This window comes from Equus caballus, chromosome 24 (genome assembly GCF_041296265.1).
Source record: "Equus caballus isolate H_3958 breed thoroughbred chromosome 24, TB-T2T, whole genome shotgun sequence".
NCBI lineage: Eukaryota > Metazoa > Chordata > Mammalia > Perissodactyla > Equidae > Equus > Equus caballus.
The window spans coordinates 58,341,397-58,358,299 of NC_091707.1; the positions used below are offsets into that span (position 1 = coordinate 58,341,397).

At 65.2% G+C, this 16,903-nt stretch overlaps 1 protein-coding gene and 1 long non-coding RNA gene across 8 annotated transcripts in view; one reads left to right on the forward strand and one right to left on the reverse strand.

Annotated features, from left to right (window-relative positions):
- ASPG (asparaginase) overlaps positions 1–12,654 on the forward strand; it is a 28,468-nt gene extending 15,814 nt beyond the window's left edge. For 2 of the 7 annotated variants that reach the window (XM_023628513.2, XM_070249156.1), the window contains exons 7-16: positions 886–998; positions 3,629–3,811; positions 3,901–4,014; positions 4,553–4,669; positions 5,912–6,007; positions 6,282–6,445; positions 9,028–9,114; positions 11,251–11,350; positions 11,710–11,790; positions 12,070–12,654. In XM_023628513.2, the coding sequence (XP_023484281.1) occupies positions 886–998; positions 3,629–3,811; positions 3,901–4,014; positions 4,553–4,669; positions 5,912–6,007; positions 6,282–6,445; positions 9,028–9,114; positions 11,251–11,350; positions 11,710–11,790; positions 12,070–12,081 (1,067 nt within the window). In that variant the 3' untranslated portion in view covers positions 12,082–12,654. The remainder of the gene's footprint in view (positions 1–885; positions 999–3,628; positions 3,812–3,900; positions 4,015–4,552; positions 4,670–5,911; positions 6,008–6,281; positions 6,446–9,027; positions 9,115–11,250; positions 11,351–11,709; positions 11,791–12,069) is intronic. The other 5 variants (XM_023628512.2, XM_023628514.2, XR_002803713.2 and 2 more) reach the window with 4 other exon arrangements.
- A 2,456-nt stretch (positions 12,655–15,110) lies between these two features.
- LOC111770479 (uncharacterized) lies at positions 15,111–16,591 on the reverse strand. The gene is made up of 3 exons (XR_002803759.2): positions 16,420–16,591; positions 15,681–15,829; positions 15,111–15,320 (listed from the first exon to the last, which is right to left on the reverse strand). It is a non-coding gene; the product is annotated as an uncharacterized lncRNA (long non-coding RNA).
- Between the last annotated feature and the right edge of the window lie 312 nt (positions 16,592–16,903).

A 16,903-nucleotide genomic window follows, 5' to 3' on the forward strand; every position in this document is an offset into this window, starting at 1 on the left:
TGCTGCCAACGGGCTGAGAGAGCAGGGCCTGTGCTTTGCTCCTAAGGGTTCAAAGGCCGGCCTGCTGCCCCGCCCTCTGCCCCCTGCCCGGGGTGGGGTGGGGAGGCTAGGAGGCCTCTCCTGGCTCCGTCCTGGCAGAGCAGTGGCCTTCAGACCCGTGGGGAGACTGTCCCTCTGGGGTGCTCCCATGCATGGCGGGCTTCGGGGGTACTGACCTGAATATCTCCTCTCTGCTTTCCCCAGGGCCGGGGGTCCGTCGTTGCCCCAGGCGTGGGGAGAGGGTGGACACACCTTGGGCCTCTGAGACTTGGGGGGGAAATCACATGGAGGCTTTCTTTCCCCAAAGAGGAGGGGTCCAGAAGACGGTCATTCGCTCGTTGACTCGCTGGGCCGTGGGTGCGGTGGGTGCCCAGTGAGGGGTGGGCGAGGCTGGCTGGTCAGAGGACGCAGCCCCAGCTTCTCCTGGGATCCAGGACAACACACTACTTGTGGTTTCACAGCTGTGTCACATCTGTGGCGCTTCTTAACCTTTGCCCATGCTGTTCCCTCTGCCTGGAATGCCCTTCCTCCTCCTTCCCCTACACACTCCTATACAGCCTGCCGGGCTCTGTTGGGCCTCTGTCCCCATGGAGCCCTCCTTGCCCCCGAGCCCTGTGCCCGCCTGGCGCAGGCTGTGGCTGTGCTGGCTGCATGAGCGAGCGAGGGCTGACAGGGTCTGCCTTGGGAGTGGAGGCAGGACAGGAGGTGCGGGTGGCCATGCAAAGGCTCGAGGCTCTGAAGACGCCAGAGGGAGGCTGGGCAGCACAGCAGGAGCTGGAGGAACTGGGCTGAGGTCTTGGCTGGCTGCTGGCTTGAGGTCCACACTCAGTCCCTCTGTCCCCACAGTCAACCAGGAGCTGGTGCGCAAGGTCCGAGGGATGGAGAGGCTGGTGGTGCACAGCAGCATGGAGCATGACGTGGGCCTGCTGCGTCTCTACCCCGGGATCCCCGCTGCCCTGGTAGGTGCATACCTGCCAGCCCTCAGCACCCCTCTGCGGCTCCCACACCCCCTGTGGCTCCCCAGTGCCTGCACCAGCCAGTTCGACCCCCACCCTCTGCCTTCCCCTCCTGTCTCCTCCTGCACTTGTCCTTCCTTCCATCACCCAAGGCCCGCCTCAGGCTTCGGGGCCCAGTCTCACCGTATTTGCGCCATGTGCTTGTCCTTGCAACGCCCGTGGACTCACGACGCCTGCACCGGCAGTTCCTCTGGGGCTGACGGGGCATGACCCCAGGACTCTGCTCTTTCTGTGGCTGTTCTGCGGGTCTCTGTCTGCGCCCCGGCTGTCGACCCCTCAGCCACCAGCTGTCATTGAGGCAGCCACAGCGCCTGCCTCTGTCCTGCCTTGCCAGTTGGACTCAGAGGCCATGCAGCCCATTGGATGGAGGATCTCTGAGCTAGAGGTGCCTCTGGGCTGTGCTAGAGCAGGCGAGGGGGTCATGCTGGCCTTGGAGGCACCGCCAGGCTGCAGAGAGGTGGGGCGGCTGGCAACACAGCCCAGAACACACCTGCTTTGGTACTGTGATCAACTGGGCACTGCAGCCCCCTCCTCTGTCTGGACCAATGTGGCTTCGCTGGTGCGCCCCCATACACAGTGTAGCCCAGTCGGGTGGCAGGAGGGCATGGCCGGGGCACCAGTCCCAGCCTCCAGGACTCAGCACCAGGCTGCCCCTAGCCTCCAGGCCGCAGTCTGTGAAGGAGTACCTATTGCCCTCCCAGGGCACTGGCGACAGATGGAGTGAGCTGTGCTCCGCATGTTCCCTCTGACCATCATGGGGCCGGGCACAGGCCAGGTGTTCCACACTATTTGGTGAGTGACTGAGATGTGACCAGGTATGGCCTGTGGACGGCTGATTGGGGAAGACGGGCCTTATTCTTCAACCAAATGGGGACGGCCTTACCAGGGATTGGCCCAGAGATTGTCCTGGACACTGTTCCTGGGAGCCAGGGCAGGAGCCACACGCACCTGGGACCCCAGCTCCCCTGCAGAGGAAAAGGGCCCGCCCAGGCGTCTTTGCCCCTCTGCCATCCCGCCGTCGCTTGTCCTCTGAGGCTCTCTGTCACTCACGGGCTGAGGGTCCACGATGGCCTTTTCTCTCCGGGCCCCTCCCAAGGGCGGAGACCCTCAGTGTAGGAGGTGGGTCCTTGAGGGCACTGAGGCTGGGCCCTGTGGCCTCCCTGGGTCATGGCAGCCCCACGATGATGGCTCACGGGCGGGCGTTGCGATGGGACCGGGACGAGTGTATCCGAGGCTCCCTCCACTGAGGGCTGGTCTTCAGGTGAGGGTTGTCCCAGGAGCTGACGCTGGTGGCGGGGGCTGTTGGACAGGGAGCAGGCGCACACGGCTCTCACCACCAGGTGGGGCCTGGCCTGTGTGGGTGGGTCTCACATTTTACAATAGCCAGAGGTCGCTGCTCAAGGCTGCCGTGCTAAGTGGGGCTGAGCTGCACATTATCTTTCCGGGAACATCCTGCCAGCCTGTGAAGTCTTTCTAGAACACGCTGTAGCCACAGGAATATGGAGCCGCTGAGCTGGCTCCGCAGCCCCGTTCTCCCCCCGCACAGAGCTGGGCAGGGCTTGGGCAAAGCACAGGACCTTTGCTGGCTTTGCTTGCTGGGCTGCTGGGCTGGTAGTCGCCGTTCTCCCTGGCCCCTTGGACTGTCTGGGCAGGGCCTGGTGGTGGTGAGCACCGGCCTGCAGCAGGTCCTGTGTCCATTCTCCCCGCTCCTGGGTGTCTGCCAGGGACAGGCGTGCCTTGCCCTCTGGCCTCCACCTGGAGAGGCAGAGGGAGCTGAACTTGGCAATTCCGAGGCTCTGGCGGGGGACACACCAGACAGGTGGATGTGCCTACCTGCACGGAAGTGTTGTCCCCCAGGCCAGCGGCTCAGCCCTTGGGGTCCCACCTGTGTGGCAGATTAAGGGACAGACATGGTAGCCAGCCCCGGGGCCTCTGGGCTGCGCCCACCAGCACCTAGCACAGGGTGAAGCTGAGCTGGGAAACAGGTGTCCCCACAGCAGGGCCTCCATGGGTACCATCCTTGTGCGAGGTGGACCCAAGACCCTGTCCACTGTCTTCTGAGCAGAGCCTTGCAGCCTCTTGGGATGGTGGGGGGCGGCCCAGCCCATGGGGAGCCCTGCCTGTGTGTCTAGCTGCAGGGCGCTTTCCCCACATCCCGGCCTGCTGGGAGCATCCCTGCTGTGTGTCAGACGGGGCAGGGCTGTGGGCAATGGGGGGCCTGGGGGGGGGAGGCGTGGTGGAGCAGCCTGGCCCTGGTGGGGCCTCACCCAGTGAGGCCTCTGACTGCCTTGTCTGCTCCTTTCCAGCTGGCTCCCCCTGACCTCTGACCTATTTCACAGTGTCCTGATTATCGCCACGCCAACCATGGCCTCAGACACTTGAAAGGGGACAGGGCGTCGGTCCCTTTGGGAGGATGTGGTGGGGAGCTCTCCATGTGGACCGTGGCCATCCTGGGAGGGCAGCGGGCGCCCCGTGCTGCTTCTGGCTGCGCCTGGAAGGTGCAGGACAAGGCTGTTGGTTCCTGTGGCTGGAGCAGGAGGCAAACGCCCTCACGGTCCCCTCCTGGCCCGCAGGTCCGGGCCTTCCTGCAGCACCCCCTGAAGGGCGTGGTCATGGAGACCTTCGGCTCCGGGAACGGACCCACCAAACCTGACCTGCTGCAGGAGCTGCGGGCGGCGACGGAGCGAGGCCTCCTCATCGTCAACTGCACCCACTGCCTGCAGGGCGCCGTGACATCGGACTATGCAGCCGGCATGGTGGGCGTGGGGAAACCAAGGCCTGGGGAGGGAGCGAGCTGGGCTGTGACCCCTGCACCCCATTTTCCACACATGCCCCCTTCCCCCAGGCCATGGCGGGAGCCGGCATAGTCTCAGGCTTTGACATGACGTCGGAGGCTGCTCTGGCCAAGCTGTCCTATGTGCTGGGCCAGCCGGGGCTGAGCCTGGAGGGCAGGAAGGAGGTGAGCCCCTCGGAATGGGGGTGTGACTCGGCCAGACAGTGGGGCCCAGTCCAGAGGATGTGTTCCTGGGTTTGAGAAGTGGCAGGAAAGTGAGGGGCTCCCCATGGTGGGGAAGGGCCAGCCCTAGGGCCCGCGCCCCCTCACCCCTTGCTGACCGCAAGTCCAGGCACTGTCCATCCTTTCACCTGCTTGGGGACCCTCAGGTCTGGCTCTGGCTGAGGGTCCCCAAACTGCTTCCAGGATATCCCCTCCTCCCCACCGCTTCCCAGATGGGCCTCAGACACAGCCAGCCCCAGGCCCTCGGGCTGGCAAAGGCCACTGGGGCCTTGGGAAACCCTGAGCTAGTGGGGCCGGAGGGTAGGACTGGCCTGGTATGGGACCTGGCCGGGACCAAGCTCGGGCCTGAGGAATGGAGCTCGAATGGAGGCGTTTCAGGCCCAGGGCAGTGCTCACCCTGTGCCTGGGGGCCTGGCCCGTGTGGTTGGTCTGGGCTGCTGGGTCCTGAGCTGGCCTGGCTCTCCCTGTGCTGCTCCCCCAGCTGCTGGCCAGGGACCTCCGGGGGGAGATGACGCTGCCCGCGGTGGATGAGCGCCGGCCCTCTCTGCAGCGCAGTGTGCTGGGGCATGGGGTCGCCCAGCTCCTTCGTCAGAGCCAGGTACTGCCCCGTGTGGGCCGAGCAGCATGGGGAAGCCCCAGAGGGATGGCCAGGCACCAGCCATGGCCATTGTCACTCCAGTGCACAAGCGGAAAACCACCAGGCATGGCCTGGTTCTGGCCCAGGCGGAGGGCTGGGGTCCCCAGTGGGAGGGTTTGCAGGGATGGGTGGTACAGTGCTGAAAGGGACCAGGGCGAGTTAGGGGGGCTCTGCCACCTGCAGACAGTGGGCAGAACATGGCCCAGGAAGGGGCCGAGGACTTGCTTTAGGGTCTGGGGCCTGGGATTCAGGCTGGGCCAGGTCTGCAGGGGTGACTGGGGCCTCCCGGTGCCCCACCACATGCCCACCCGGCCTCTGGACGAGGCGTCCAGACCTGGCATGGGAGCTTGGCAGGTGACAGGGAGCACTGCATCCCAGTGCTCCCCAGGGTCACGTCATATGCCTCAGTTTCCCCTCCGCAGAGCAGGGTGGGGACAGACCTGTCTTGGAGAGCCTCGGCGGTGTTAACTGCTGCTTGGCGGGGGTGGGTGAAGGTCAGATGAAAGAGGCCGGGTGTGTGTAGCCTGTCATTAGGGAGGCTGCGTCGGGCCTTAATGACTGGAGGGACACGGGTTGGCTGGCAGCACTTGGTGATCAGGCCCGGCTGTGCGTGGGCTGGGCCAGGTGTGGGGCGGCCTGTGGGGCCTCCTGGCACCTTGGGGAGCTCCTAGACCACCTGTCCCTTTCCCGGCGCTGGGGGCAGGTGGCTCTGCGGGGACCATGCGGACGTGTGGAGCAGGGCCCTTCTCTCCAGGGTGGGCCGGGCTCCCCTTCCCACAGTCCCCCAGGACGCTGCCTTGTTCTGAGTCTGCACCTGCATCCTCGCAGGCGGTAGAGACAGACGAGGAAATGGATCTCAGAGGGTGGGTGGGTGGCAGGCCCTGGTCACACAGCTGGTGAGGACGGAGCCAGATGGTGGCCTCGTGTCCTCAGCTTTGCTCCCGGGGGTGCTGGTCCTGGGGGGGCCTCTGGGTGGGCCTCAGATGTGACACTCACACTCTTTCTTTCCCCATGTTGTGACTAAGGAGGTGGCCCCACTCCTATCCTGGACCCACTGCCAGTGCAGTGTCGAGGCAGGGTTCCCAGGGCCCCAGGCCCTGTCTCCTGTGTAAGGGGATGCTGCTCCTCACTCTGCCTGCTCCCAGGGGGACTGAGGACCCTCGGGACAGGCACAGTCTCAGGGAGCCGCCACCCCCAATGCAGGGGGCCGATGCTGTGCGGGACACCCTCATGCCCAGCCTGGCCTGTGCTGGGGCCCGTGCCGGCGACCTGGAGGCCCTGCAGGCGCTGGTGGAGCTGGTAAGCCCTCCCCCCACCTCGGGTACCGGCCCCAGCCGCGCCAGGCCCCGGAGGTGGGGTGCTGGCTAGCTGCGGGCAGGCCAGCCTTTCCCTGGGCCCACTAGCCGCCTGTGCCCTGGCCTGCTGGGCTGTGCAATCAGCTGGTGGGGCCTCACTGAAGCTGAGGGGGCCACCGTGGCTGTGCCAGGCCCCCTGCTCGGGGTGCCCCCCGACCCTCCCTGTCCCCTCCCCCTGGCCTTGCCCACCCTCCCCTCAGTGGGTGACGTGCCCTCAGGGCAGTGACCTAAGCCTGGAGGACTGCAGTGGTCAAACTCCACTGCACGCAGCTGCCCGTGGGGGCCACGTGGAGGTGCTCGCCATGCTGCTGCAGAGAGGGGTGAACGTCAACGCCCGGGACCAGGACGGCCTCACTCCCCTGCTGCTGGCTGTGAGGGGCAGGTACTCTGGGGGCCCGGCCCCAGGCGGATGTGTGGGCAGGGGTGCCACAGGAGGCGGGCCTGGATAGAGCTGGCTCAGAGAGGGCTGCCGGTTTGCCTGTGGTCACACAGCTTTCTCCGGCACAGCTGGGTGGGGCCAAGGACACCTGCTTCCCAGAACCTCGCCCACTTCCAGCCTGGGCCCCTGGTACTGGCAGTGACCAGGCGGGGTGTGAACAGGGCCCAGATAGGGAGGACTGACTCTGGGCAGGTGATCGGGGAGGTCTTCCTGGAGGAGGTGAATTCCAAGTGGAGCCAGGCAGGCCCAGTAAGACCCTGGCACAGAGTTTCTAGAAAACAAAAACACAGAGGAAGCATGTTCCCCAAGTTGTCTATGCACACCTGTGGGGCTGGGGGTGGAGCAGGGGGAGAAGAGCCTGGCCCAACACCGGGATGGGGCAGGTAGAAAGCAGGTTACCCGGAGCCAGACACCGGGCTGAGACGAGCACAGGTGCTCTCAGGGGGCAGGCTCAGCCTTCACAGTAGTGGAAGGGGGCCCCCCCAACTGGCCCCACCCAACAAACCCTGGCTTTTAAAAATGGGGGTGTATCGGGGGCTGCCTAGGTGGGTACTTACAGAGCCAGGCTCTTGCTGAGGCCCCGAGGCCCGGAGCAGCCGGTGTGGGCACTTGATGTCCAGTCTCCTTCTGGGAGGGGGCGAGGACACGGGTGGAGAGGCGGGAGGCATTGGGGGCTGCAGATTGCAGGGGTGTTTGTATGAGGGTCATTGTTGAAGGAAAACACGCCCGAGAGAGTGGTCACCAACAAGGAGCCAGGGTCACAGGACATCCTCCCTGAGCCCTGCGCAGCTCTGACTCTTTGCCCCTGTGGTCAGGCAGGCAGGGCACAGGGCCTGGGCAGGTGGCCAGCACAAGGCAGGAGGAGTGGGCACCGGGCCTGGGGTGCCCGTGTGTCCTCTGCTGGGGCGATGGGGTCTCCTGGTCCTCCCCAGGCCCACCTGGCATCTCTCCGAGGGTTGGGCCCTGGATGCTCTGAGCATGGTCTTAACTCCATGGGGTGGGCAAGAGGTGGGCTTGGGGGGGCCTCGGCCTGGCAGGGGGTGGGGGCGGGTCCCTCTGGGGTCTCTGCCCCCCTCATCCGTGGCGAAGCCCGGGGCGGGATCAGATCCAGAGTGCACCTATGCGTGTGCACACGTAAGCGTGTGTGTTTCTGAGGCGGCCCCCGCTGTGGCTCTTCATCCTTGGTGGTCTTACCGTTTCCAAATGCAGAGCTGATCTGGGCATGGTGGCTGCCGCAGCTCCCAGACCCTGCTTCTCCTCGGGATTTCTCTCTAGGGGGCCCTTGGCTTGCAGAAACCCAGTTATTTCTGGGCGGTGCTCATGAGTCTCATGGATGGAAGCAAACACTGTCTGAGCCCGGGGTCGCCAGACTGTCAGGGCCAAGTCCTGGGCGCCCTCCCCAGCTGTGAGCCTGGTGCAGGGGTGTTGGGGTAGTGCCTTCCTTCCCAGGCTCCTGGGAGCATCCAGAGGCGCTCAGAACAGGCCTAGTGGTGGACGGAGGGTGAGGGGCTGCGTGGGGGGCGTGCCCCTGGCACCCAGGCTGGGGTGATCTGGCTGGAGAGTCCAGGCTGCGCGTCCCTGGGTGTGGGCAGGCAGCGTGATGAGCTCACCCCATCCCAGTCCCGCCCCCTCATCCCTCCGGCTGTCACAACACCGCCTTCCCCAAACCGGTCTCCCTGCCTCACTCCCGGCCTGGCCCTGCTGGGCCTTGGGGTGGTGGAGGGGAGGGGCTGCCTTGCCCCAGAGGGCTCTTGGGGACTGGTGGTGGGCAAGGCCTGGGGGGCCATACCCTCCTCCCCAGGCTCCCTAAAAGCGGGGTGATCATGCAATTTATGGTACATCCCAGTGCTGCAGGGGAAGGGGGCGCCGGGTTAGCGATTATGCTGTGCAGGCCAGAGTCCCCTCTGCAGCAGGCTGGGCAGCCTCAGGCCTCTGCGTGTTCTGTTCCTTGGCCTTGCCCCGCCCCCACCCCAGGAGGTCCCCCCCCCCCCCCACCACGGACTGCTCCCCGCAGCGGGCGACTCCAGGCTTGGCTCAGGCCAGGCACCTCTGGACACCTGCAGACATCAGGGCCCTGCTCTGGGCCACCAGCCTGACCCCACTGTTCACGTTTGTCTGCTGGTATCTCATCCCCACTCCACCCCCAAGGGCAGAATCCTGGCCTGTTGACTCAGTTTCCCAGACCTAGTCCTGGCTGGGAGCTCATTGGCAGTTGTGGGGCAGTGGGGCTGCCAGCTTGGTGTTGAGACTCCTTCAGGGCTGGCTGTCTCCAGGCACCCACAGGAGTACCTCGGGGCCCCAGCATGTGCCGGGGAGACCACTGTGGGGCCTTGATGCAGACAGAGGAGATGCTTAGCCAGGTTCGACGGATGCCCCTCAGTGTGGCCGGGTGCTGGGAACTGGCGGGGAGCGGCCCTGGTCTGGGGTGGTGGGTTCTTGGTCCCGTGCACAGGTCACGAGGCCCTGCTGGTGTCTGAGTAGAGACTGCCCAGGGCAGATGGCCACCATGCTCTTTCTCATGGCAGGCATCAGGGTGTCATCGAGCTGCTGCGGGCAGCTGGGGCCTGTCTGTCCCCCGAGGAGCTGGAGGACACAGGGACTGAGCTGTGCAGGTGAGGGGCACAGGCACCTCTGTGTTTCCCAGACTTGGGGCCCGGGCTCCAGGAGGGAAGCTGGCCTGCAGGGAGGAACGGTTGGCTGGGATGGGGCCTTCAGAGGAGGGGAGACCACCCTGCACTTGGTCTGCAGCTGGGGGTCATTCCTGGCAGAGAGAACAGTCCAGCAAAGGGGTGTGTGTGTGCATGTGTGTATCTGTGTGCATGCATGTGTGTGGGCTTGAGGGCTGTAGAGAGGTCACATGGGAGAGGGTGGAGTGTTGGCTGGGGGAGGCCTGGGCTGCATCTGGGGAGGTTAGAGTGGATGGGGTGGGAGCAGGGGACCCCTCTCCAGGCCTGGTGACACGTCTTGAGAGTCTCCATCCTCCCCAGTGGAGGCCTCAGGTGAGGCCTGGTCCCATCAAAGGGCAAAGTGACCACAGGCCCAGCAGCTGTCCTGCCCCAGTGCCCGGCAGCCAGTTGCCAACATGATTCTGACCTCACTGCTGCCCTGAGTGGCCACCAAGGCAGGCCTGGGGAGACTGAGGCACAGGGGGCTTGGGGCCCTGGAGGTCCCCAAGGAGGATGCTGGCAATGGCCAGGGCCCACTCAGCTCCTTCCCCCGTCCCCTGGGACCCCCTCCCTGGGGTGCCTCTGACACCCGCACCTGGTGACTCAGTGCTGCCCGCCAGCTCCTCCTGTGTGCAGCCTGGGCTGCCCATGGGCAGGGTCTGAGAGCCACGGGGGAGGGAGGCAGGGAGGGGCTGGGGCGGAGAGTGGAGGAAGGCAGGCCAGGGTGCTGGTGGTAGCCAGGGTTGGGGTCTGCGTCCCTGGAAGTCAGAGTCCCCAGGCCTGGGCAGTGTGTGACAGCGGTGGTCTCTCAGGCTGACTGGGAGTGAGCGGTGGGTGAGCTGCCTGCTCAGAAGGAAGAGGACCTGGAGCTCTGGCCCCCTCTTCCCCACCAGCCAGCTTCTCCCCCACCCCCATGCCTTGGTCCCAGTAAGGCCTCGGCCCCTCCTGCCATGAGTGTCAGTGTCCCAGGGGGACAAATCCTGCTGGCCGACCCATCCCCCGCCCTTCTCAGCAATGACAGGGGTAAGGTGAACTCTCAGATATGAGGGGTGGAGGGCCCAGGAAGGCAGAGGCCTGTCTACAACCACTGGGGTGACTGGGCTGCATCCCAAGTGGGCCTTGTTTGCTCCATTGACCGATGGGGAAACTGAGGCAAAGAGGGGCGGTGACAGCCAGGTCTCACCGACAGCACTAGCACCTTTGTCCAGGCCTCCACTTGGGAGTGGGCTGGTCCAACCTGAGCTGCTTGATTGGACTTGGGGGCCCTCGGCTGGCCCTTCCCAGGGGCGAGTGTGCGTGGGAGGCCTGGGGCAGGTCTGGGAGGAGCTGGTGGTGCCATCCAGCATGATTCACCCCAGAAATTACCCAGCGTCACTGTGGGGGCTGCTGCTTCTCCTTGTGATCAGGAGGGAGTCACTAGGGCCCCTTTGGGGGGGCAGCCCTTCCCCCCCTGGCCCCCCCAGCCCTGGTCAGCACATCTGGCATGGGCCCTTTCCCTCCTGGTCCCTGGAGGGGCAGTGAGCTCCTTTGAGAGGGGCCGGAGGGTGAGGGGGACCCCGGTGAGGGCCTGGGAGGTGCTCTGCTCACCATCTTCACCGTCTTCTCCAGGGCGGGCTGGCCGGGGGCCCCTCTCCCAGCCAGGACCCCCATGCAGCCTGCTGGGCCCAGGCCCCTCAACCCTGGCCCTCCTGTGTATCCCTCTTTGAACCACTGGGCTGCCTCAGACTTTCTTCCTGCCTCTGTGGACCCCACCTAGGGAGAGCTATGTTGTGAAATATGAAGCTGGCATGTGGCACTCAGCAGGCAGGGGTATGTGTGCGTGTGCAGCTGTGTGCGTGTGCATGTGCCCACGTGTGTACCTGCATGTGCATGTGTGCGCCCTTGACCTGAGTCACAGTCACTCCACCAGTGAAACCAGGCTGCCAGCCTGCCCCAGCAATTCCTGCCCTCCTGCCCTGGCCTGGCTGCGGCTAGCTCAGCTGTGCGGGGCTGGTGCTGTGAAAGTGCCCCAGGCAGGCAGGTGGGCAGGGGGACTGGCGTCCAGCAGGCCCTGATGGCTCCCTCCCTTGCTCCCTCTCCCAGGTTGGCATCCAGGGGGGACTGCGAAGGCCTAAGGGCGTGGTGGCAGGCAGGGGCAGACCTGGGACGGCCAGGCTATGACGGGCGCAGCGCCTTGCTCATTGTGAGTGCCACCAGTACCCCCGCTGCTCTTTCTAAGGCCACCTCCTCCAGGAAGGTCCCCCTGACAGTTCCACCGCTCCATCTCCCCTGCCCCTCCCCAAACACCCACCTCCTCTCCTGGTGGATAGGCTTCACATGAGGGGGCTGTGCAGGGCTGTCCCCCTTCCTCTCCCAGGCCCCTCCCAGGGCCCAGAGCTGTGGGGACCTGGAGAGCAGAAGAGACACGGGGCCCTGCGTTCATGGGCAGGAGGAGCCGGGTGGGAGGGCGTCCTGGTGGGCAGGGGATGGGGGGAGCTGTCCAGGGCCAGGCTGCCGGTCAGCATCCCTGAGGCAGCCCCTACCCTGTGCTCCCTCCCACAGGCGGAAGCAGCTGGGGACCTGGAAGTGGTGACGGTTCTGCAGAGCCTCCAGGGTGGGGTTGGTGCCCAGGCCCTGGGTCCAGTAAGTGCCCCCAAACCCAGGCAGGGCTGACGGTTCTCCCATAGGGCTCCCAGCCCTGTGGCTGGACCCTGGCTTGAGGAATGTGTCCAAGGGGTGGTCCTGGGGATGGAGCTGGAGGCTGAGAGGGGTCGAAGTCAGTCGAGCCTGCAGAGCCCCTCCTGTGGCCGGGCACACACAGTGCAGGGGGGAGCTGACAAGTGGCCGGAGGGAGATAGGAGCGCTCAGGGAGAGCTTCCTAGGCAGAGCCCACCTCAGACCTCCTGTATTCTGTGCTGTCAGGCCACCCCGTGACACACCCTACCACAGCACTGGAGGCCCAGCCATGGCCAAGAAGTTCCTCGAGCCTGGAGGGGACCTCCAATCTCTCCCCTGCACCCCAGGACCCACTGGGCTGGGTGCTCCTGCCTGCCCTCCAGACTGAGTGGCCCAGGCCCCCAGCTGACACCTCCACCCCCTACTCCGTCATCTGGCCCTCCAGAAGACTCTCAAGGCCGGCTGGGTTTGCCCCGGTCCTCGGGTCCCTCCGCTGCGGAAGGCTGGGCCCCACCGCACAGGTGCCCGGCTTGTCTGTCCACCAGGCCCCCGTGCGCTACCTGGGCCTCCACTCAATCTCAGGAGACCTCTCATTGTCAGGAAGTGCTGCCTGCTGTCTAACCGGAAGCTGTCCTGGTGCAGCGTAAGCCAGACCTTCCTGCTGTGACCTGCTGCAGGGATCGCAGGTGCCCCCCACCCACACCCCCCATGGCTCTGACCAGGATGTGCCCCTGCTGCTGGGACGCTTCCTCTTCTGTTTCTGAGAAGCCTAAAGGTCTTTGTTGGGCAGAGTGGCAATAAAGTCCCTCTGGGGACCACTCCCTCACCAAAGCCTGGCTCCAGTGGGTCTGTTTGGGTCCCGGACTCTGGGTCAAAGGGAGGTGTCTTCAGCACCCTGGGGGGGAGGGGCTCCCAGCCAGTTCTTCCAGAGGCAGCATGAGTGTGAGTGTGAGCCAGGCCCAGTGGGGGCGGGGCGGGCAAGCTGTCCCCTCCCCCCACTTTCCTGCCTCCTGGCCTTTGCTCAGGCTGTTCTCTCCTCCAGACAACCTCTGCCCCATCTCCTCTTCTCCAAATCCTTCTCATTCTTGAAGCTTGGAGTCACCTCCTCCAGGCAGCCCCCGACCCGCAGCTGCTGCTGCCTAACTCTCCTCGAGCAGACAATCTCTCTGGTCCTCACTGTCCCTCTCGGTCACTGTCTGGTTTTCACAGGGGCCTCTGCAGTATGCCAGCCCCTCAGCATGCTTCATTTCAGCCCCTGCCCTGCCTGCAGCCCCTCACCCACTCCCCGTTACGAGCCAGGCCCATCTAGGCCACTGCATGGGGGGCAGGGAAGGGGTGACCTGTGCTGGCCCTGGTTGCAACAGCCTGGGTGGGTGGGCGGGTGGGGGCTGGCCCTGCTGTGGGCAGGTGTGTGATGGGCAGGCCCGGGTCCAGTGGGTGTGGCTCTCTAAGGCCAGTGGGCAGCCGCATGCTTTGTCAGAAGCCCGTCTGGGAATGACATCAGGTGTTTGGACCCCCGGCCAGTTCCTTGTCCAAACGGTGAGCAGTCCAGTGGGGCAAGGGCACGTGCCAGGCTCAGGCCCACCTGGCGACACTGGGCCTGGCTGGCCATGGCCTTCCCTCCTGCTCACAGTCCCTGAAACCCCCCTACTGGGCAGAAGGAGCTGTGGGGGCTGCCTCCCCCGGGGCCCCCACCACCTCGGTGCCTCCCTAACTGCCCACATGAGGATTCCCATCCGTTTGTCCATTGGGCCCTGGGCTGGGGGCTCAGGAGAGAGCAGCCTGAGGGCATGTGCCCTGTAGATATTGGGCAAAAGTGTGACCCCAAGAGCTTGTCTTTGGCATCCACTGTGCAGCTGGGGCCTCTCCTAGGTGGGCCGGGCTGGAGGCGGCTCCACCCGCACCTGCAGGCTTCTCAGCCTGGTTCCCAGGCCCGGGCTGGCACCTTGGCTGGCAGCCTTCCAGATTCTCGCCCAGACACGGGTGTGCCTGGGCCTTGCACAACCAGGTAATGCCACATAAGCATGGCAAGTCTTGGGGAACCTTTGCCCCACACCCTGATGAGTGGGGGCCCATGAGTGGGGGGTGCAGAGGCTCACGAGCCAGGATCCCCTGCTGTTGCTAGTGGGCTGGGACCCTCAGAAGGCCATAGGGGAGGCAATGGGAGTCGGACAAATGCCCAATGGAGGCGAGGAGGGATAAGGCCACCTCTCGGGTCCCACGGCAGATCACTGCACCTCCCTGTCCTCTCCGGGGCTCCCTCATACAGCAGCTCACAGGAGGCACCCACCCCCTTCAGCTCGGCTCCCGAGGGACTGGAGAAGGCCAGAGTCTGTCACTCATGGCCACGCCACACTCGTCACTTCTCCCAGGCCCCGTGGAGCCCCAGGTTGTGAAAGCCGCAGGTGGCTCCTGTTACCCGAGGTGGCAGCACCCTCCCAGAGCGGGTGCCAACCTGCCGGTGTAGCATGCCCGCTGTCTCCTGAGTGGCCCGTGGACAGCACATGCTGAGCTGGTTTCCCCAGGTGGGTCACTGATGGCCGAGGAGAAGCTTCCGCCAGCCAGACAGGTGGGGGCAGCTCCCCACCAGGGCTGGGCTCCTCCACGTGCTTGTGGGACACAGAGCCCTACCGTGAGCAGCTTCTGGGCTGGGCACGCGTCTCTGAACGCTCTGGCAAGTCGCGGGCACATGTTTAGGGGTCATTTTGTGTTCCTTGGGGAGAGGCCAGCCTGGCCCGGTAAGTTAGCTCCTCGGAGAGTCAGAGTAGCACCAGGGGAGCGAAAGGGCTGCTGGGCTCCCAGGCGCACCGCACCATGTGAGAGGGAGCAGCCGCAGATGACAGTGCTGGAGGCTCACTTTCTGCCTGTGCTGGCTTGTCGTCCGCTACACCCCTGAGAGGGTGTTGCTTCATCTTCCTTCTCATGTCACAGAGGAGGAAGCTCAGGCCCAGGGCTGTGCTCCGGGTTCCACGCTGGCACATGGCGGAGCTGGACTGTGAGCCTGCCTGGCACGAGGGCAGCCTCCTCCCCTCTGAAAGGCAGTGCCACTGGGAGACATGGCATGGGGCTGGCATGGGACAGGGGAGCCAGGCTTGGCACAGCGAGTGCTGGATAAGCGCGGGGGAGTCCCCTGAGCCCCACGGGGTCTCGGGGGGAGCAGACTCCGCAGAGGAGAGCTGCATGGCCCACACCCAGTAATTTCCCTCTGGATGAGGCCTCCAGCCCATCTCAAATCACCAGGACCTCAGGGTTATCTCAGAAAACATCTCCACATTTAGGCAGCTATCTACCTTTTCCCAGCATTTTCATCATAAAATCAGACTTCCCAGACAGGGCCCCCCAGGGCTCCCCCACCCACAGCTACAGGGAACTCGATTTCTCTTTCGTGATAGGAAGTTCCCCTTCTGGTCACACCTTGATACCTCCTGCTGCAATTGGGAGCCACAGGTGCTTGTGCTTGTCACCTTCCTCCCCTGTGTCACCAGTCCCCTCTGATGCTGGAGATAGTGACAGTGTGTAAGGACGGGTCTGCCCTGGATTGGGCTGGACCAGGGCTTAGAATCGGGGACAGGAGAGGTGGGTTCTTCTGGCCTCCATGGTGGTGGTGGTGGTGGTGAGGAGGAGGAATTCCCAAGTTCCTCTTCTGGGTCACACACCTCTGTGTCCCTCAGATGTGTCCCTCTGCCCCCGCACTTGACCTCACACACAGACTCTCTGGCCTACAGACTCAGCAGAGATGCCGGGTGTGGAGTCCCAGCTCCACCACTGAGAACTGTTTAACCTCCGAGAAATCACTGCCCCTCTCTATGCCTCAGTTTCCCCAACTGCAAAATGGAAATAAAACCTTTGCTACTCACTAATCAGGGTGGTGGTGAGAGGGAGCCACATGTGGCATGTGTGGACATGCCTGGGGGGGTCCATCACAACCTGGCAGCTGCGTCCTGGCCTGGGACCAACCTGAGGTTCTGAGCCGAGAGGACACTGGTCTTCTGCTGGCCGGGCGTGCCTGTGGGGCTGCCTTGGACTTAGCTGAAGGATTATGACTACCCGGTTGTCCACCCCCATGCGGCTGCACCAGGGGCTCAAGAAGTGGGCTGAGGACTTTAGGGGCCACACTCCTCCAAAGTTTCTTTCCTCAAGCTTGAAGCCCCCACTAGCCCCCATTTGCCCCAAGCAGGCAGCTGCCTGTAACAGAGTCCCCGAGCCTCCCTAGTCAGGCCCCAACATCCCCAGGTGACTAAGAGGGGAGGCCAGTGTGCCTGGGGGTGTGTGTGGTGGGGGGGGGCAGGGCTCTGGCCCTGCTTGGAGGAGAGGGTGGCAGGGTGGGCACCCCCAGTGTGCAGAGTAAGGGGTCAGGATGGGCTCCCAATGTGGGCCCTAGTGGGAAGTGTGGGGCGCTGCCCTCCTCAACCTCCGAGAAGAACCAGAAACTTGCTGGGAGCGTTCGCTCCCTCCCTCTAGTTTCACTTTCTCTTTATCCCCCCTTCCCCCCTCCCACGAAGTTCCCTTTGAAGTGAGAGGGACGGGGATGGGCGTGACCAGCCCCCACCCATAGACGGAACCGGGGCCTGGGCTCTTGCCGGCTCTGGTCCTCACCTGCCGGGGCCGCCCTGGGCACCAGCTCGGCCAGTGTCACACCCCCTTTCCGCAGTGAGTCTGGGCGCCGGGTCCCAGGCGAGACAGTGCGGGTGCGGCCCCCAGGGGCTCCCAGGCTGTGCGCCCGAGGCGGGGGCGCCGGGCGGGGCCGGGAGGCCGGTGAGTCAGGGCCACCCCCGCGCGGGCGCGCCGAGCAGGTACTGGGGCCCCGGACGACCCGCCGCGCGACCAGCCGGCCCGGGAGCCGCCTGGCCCGGAAAAACCGGTCGGGCCGGCGCAGCGCGGGCGCATTCCGGTGGCGGGGGAGGGCGGCCCCACCGCTTAAAAGGCGCCGCGGCGCTGGCCGCCGCCGCACGGACGCAGCCGCCGGGCCACGCGGGGCCGCGGGCCGTCTGCGCTCGCGGGGGCTCGGCGGGCGCGGCGCGGGCTGGGCCGGGCCGGGGCCGGCGGCCGCGCTCCCCCTGCGCCAGGCCGGGGCGTCCGG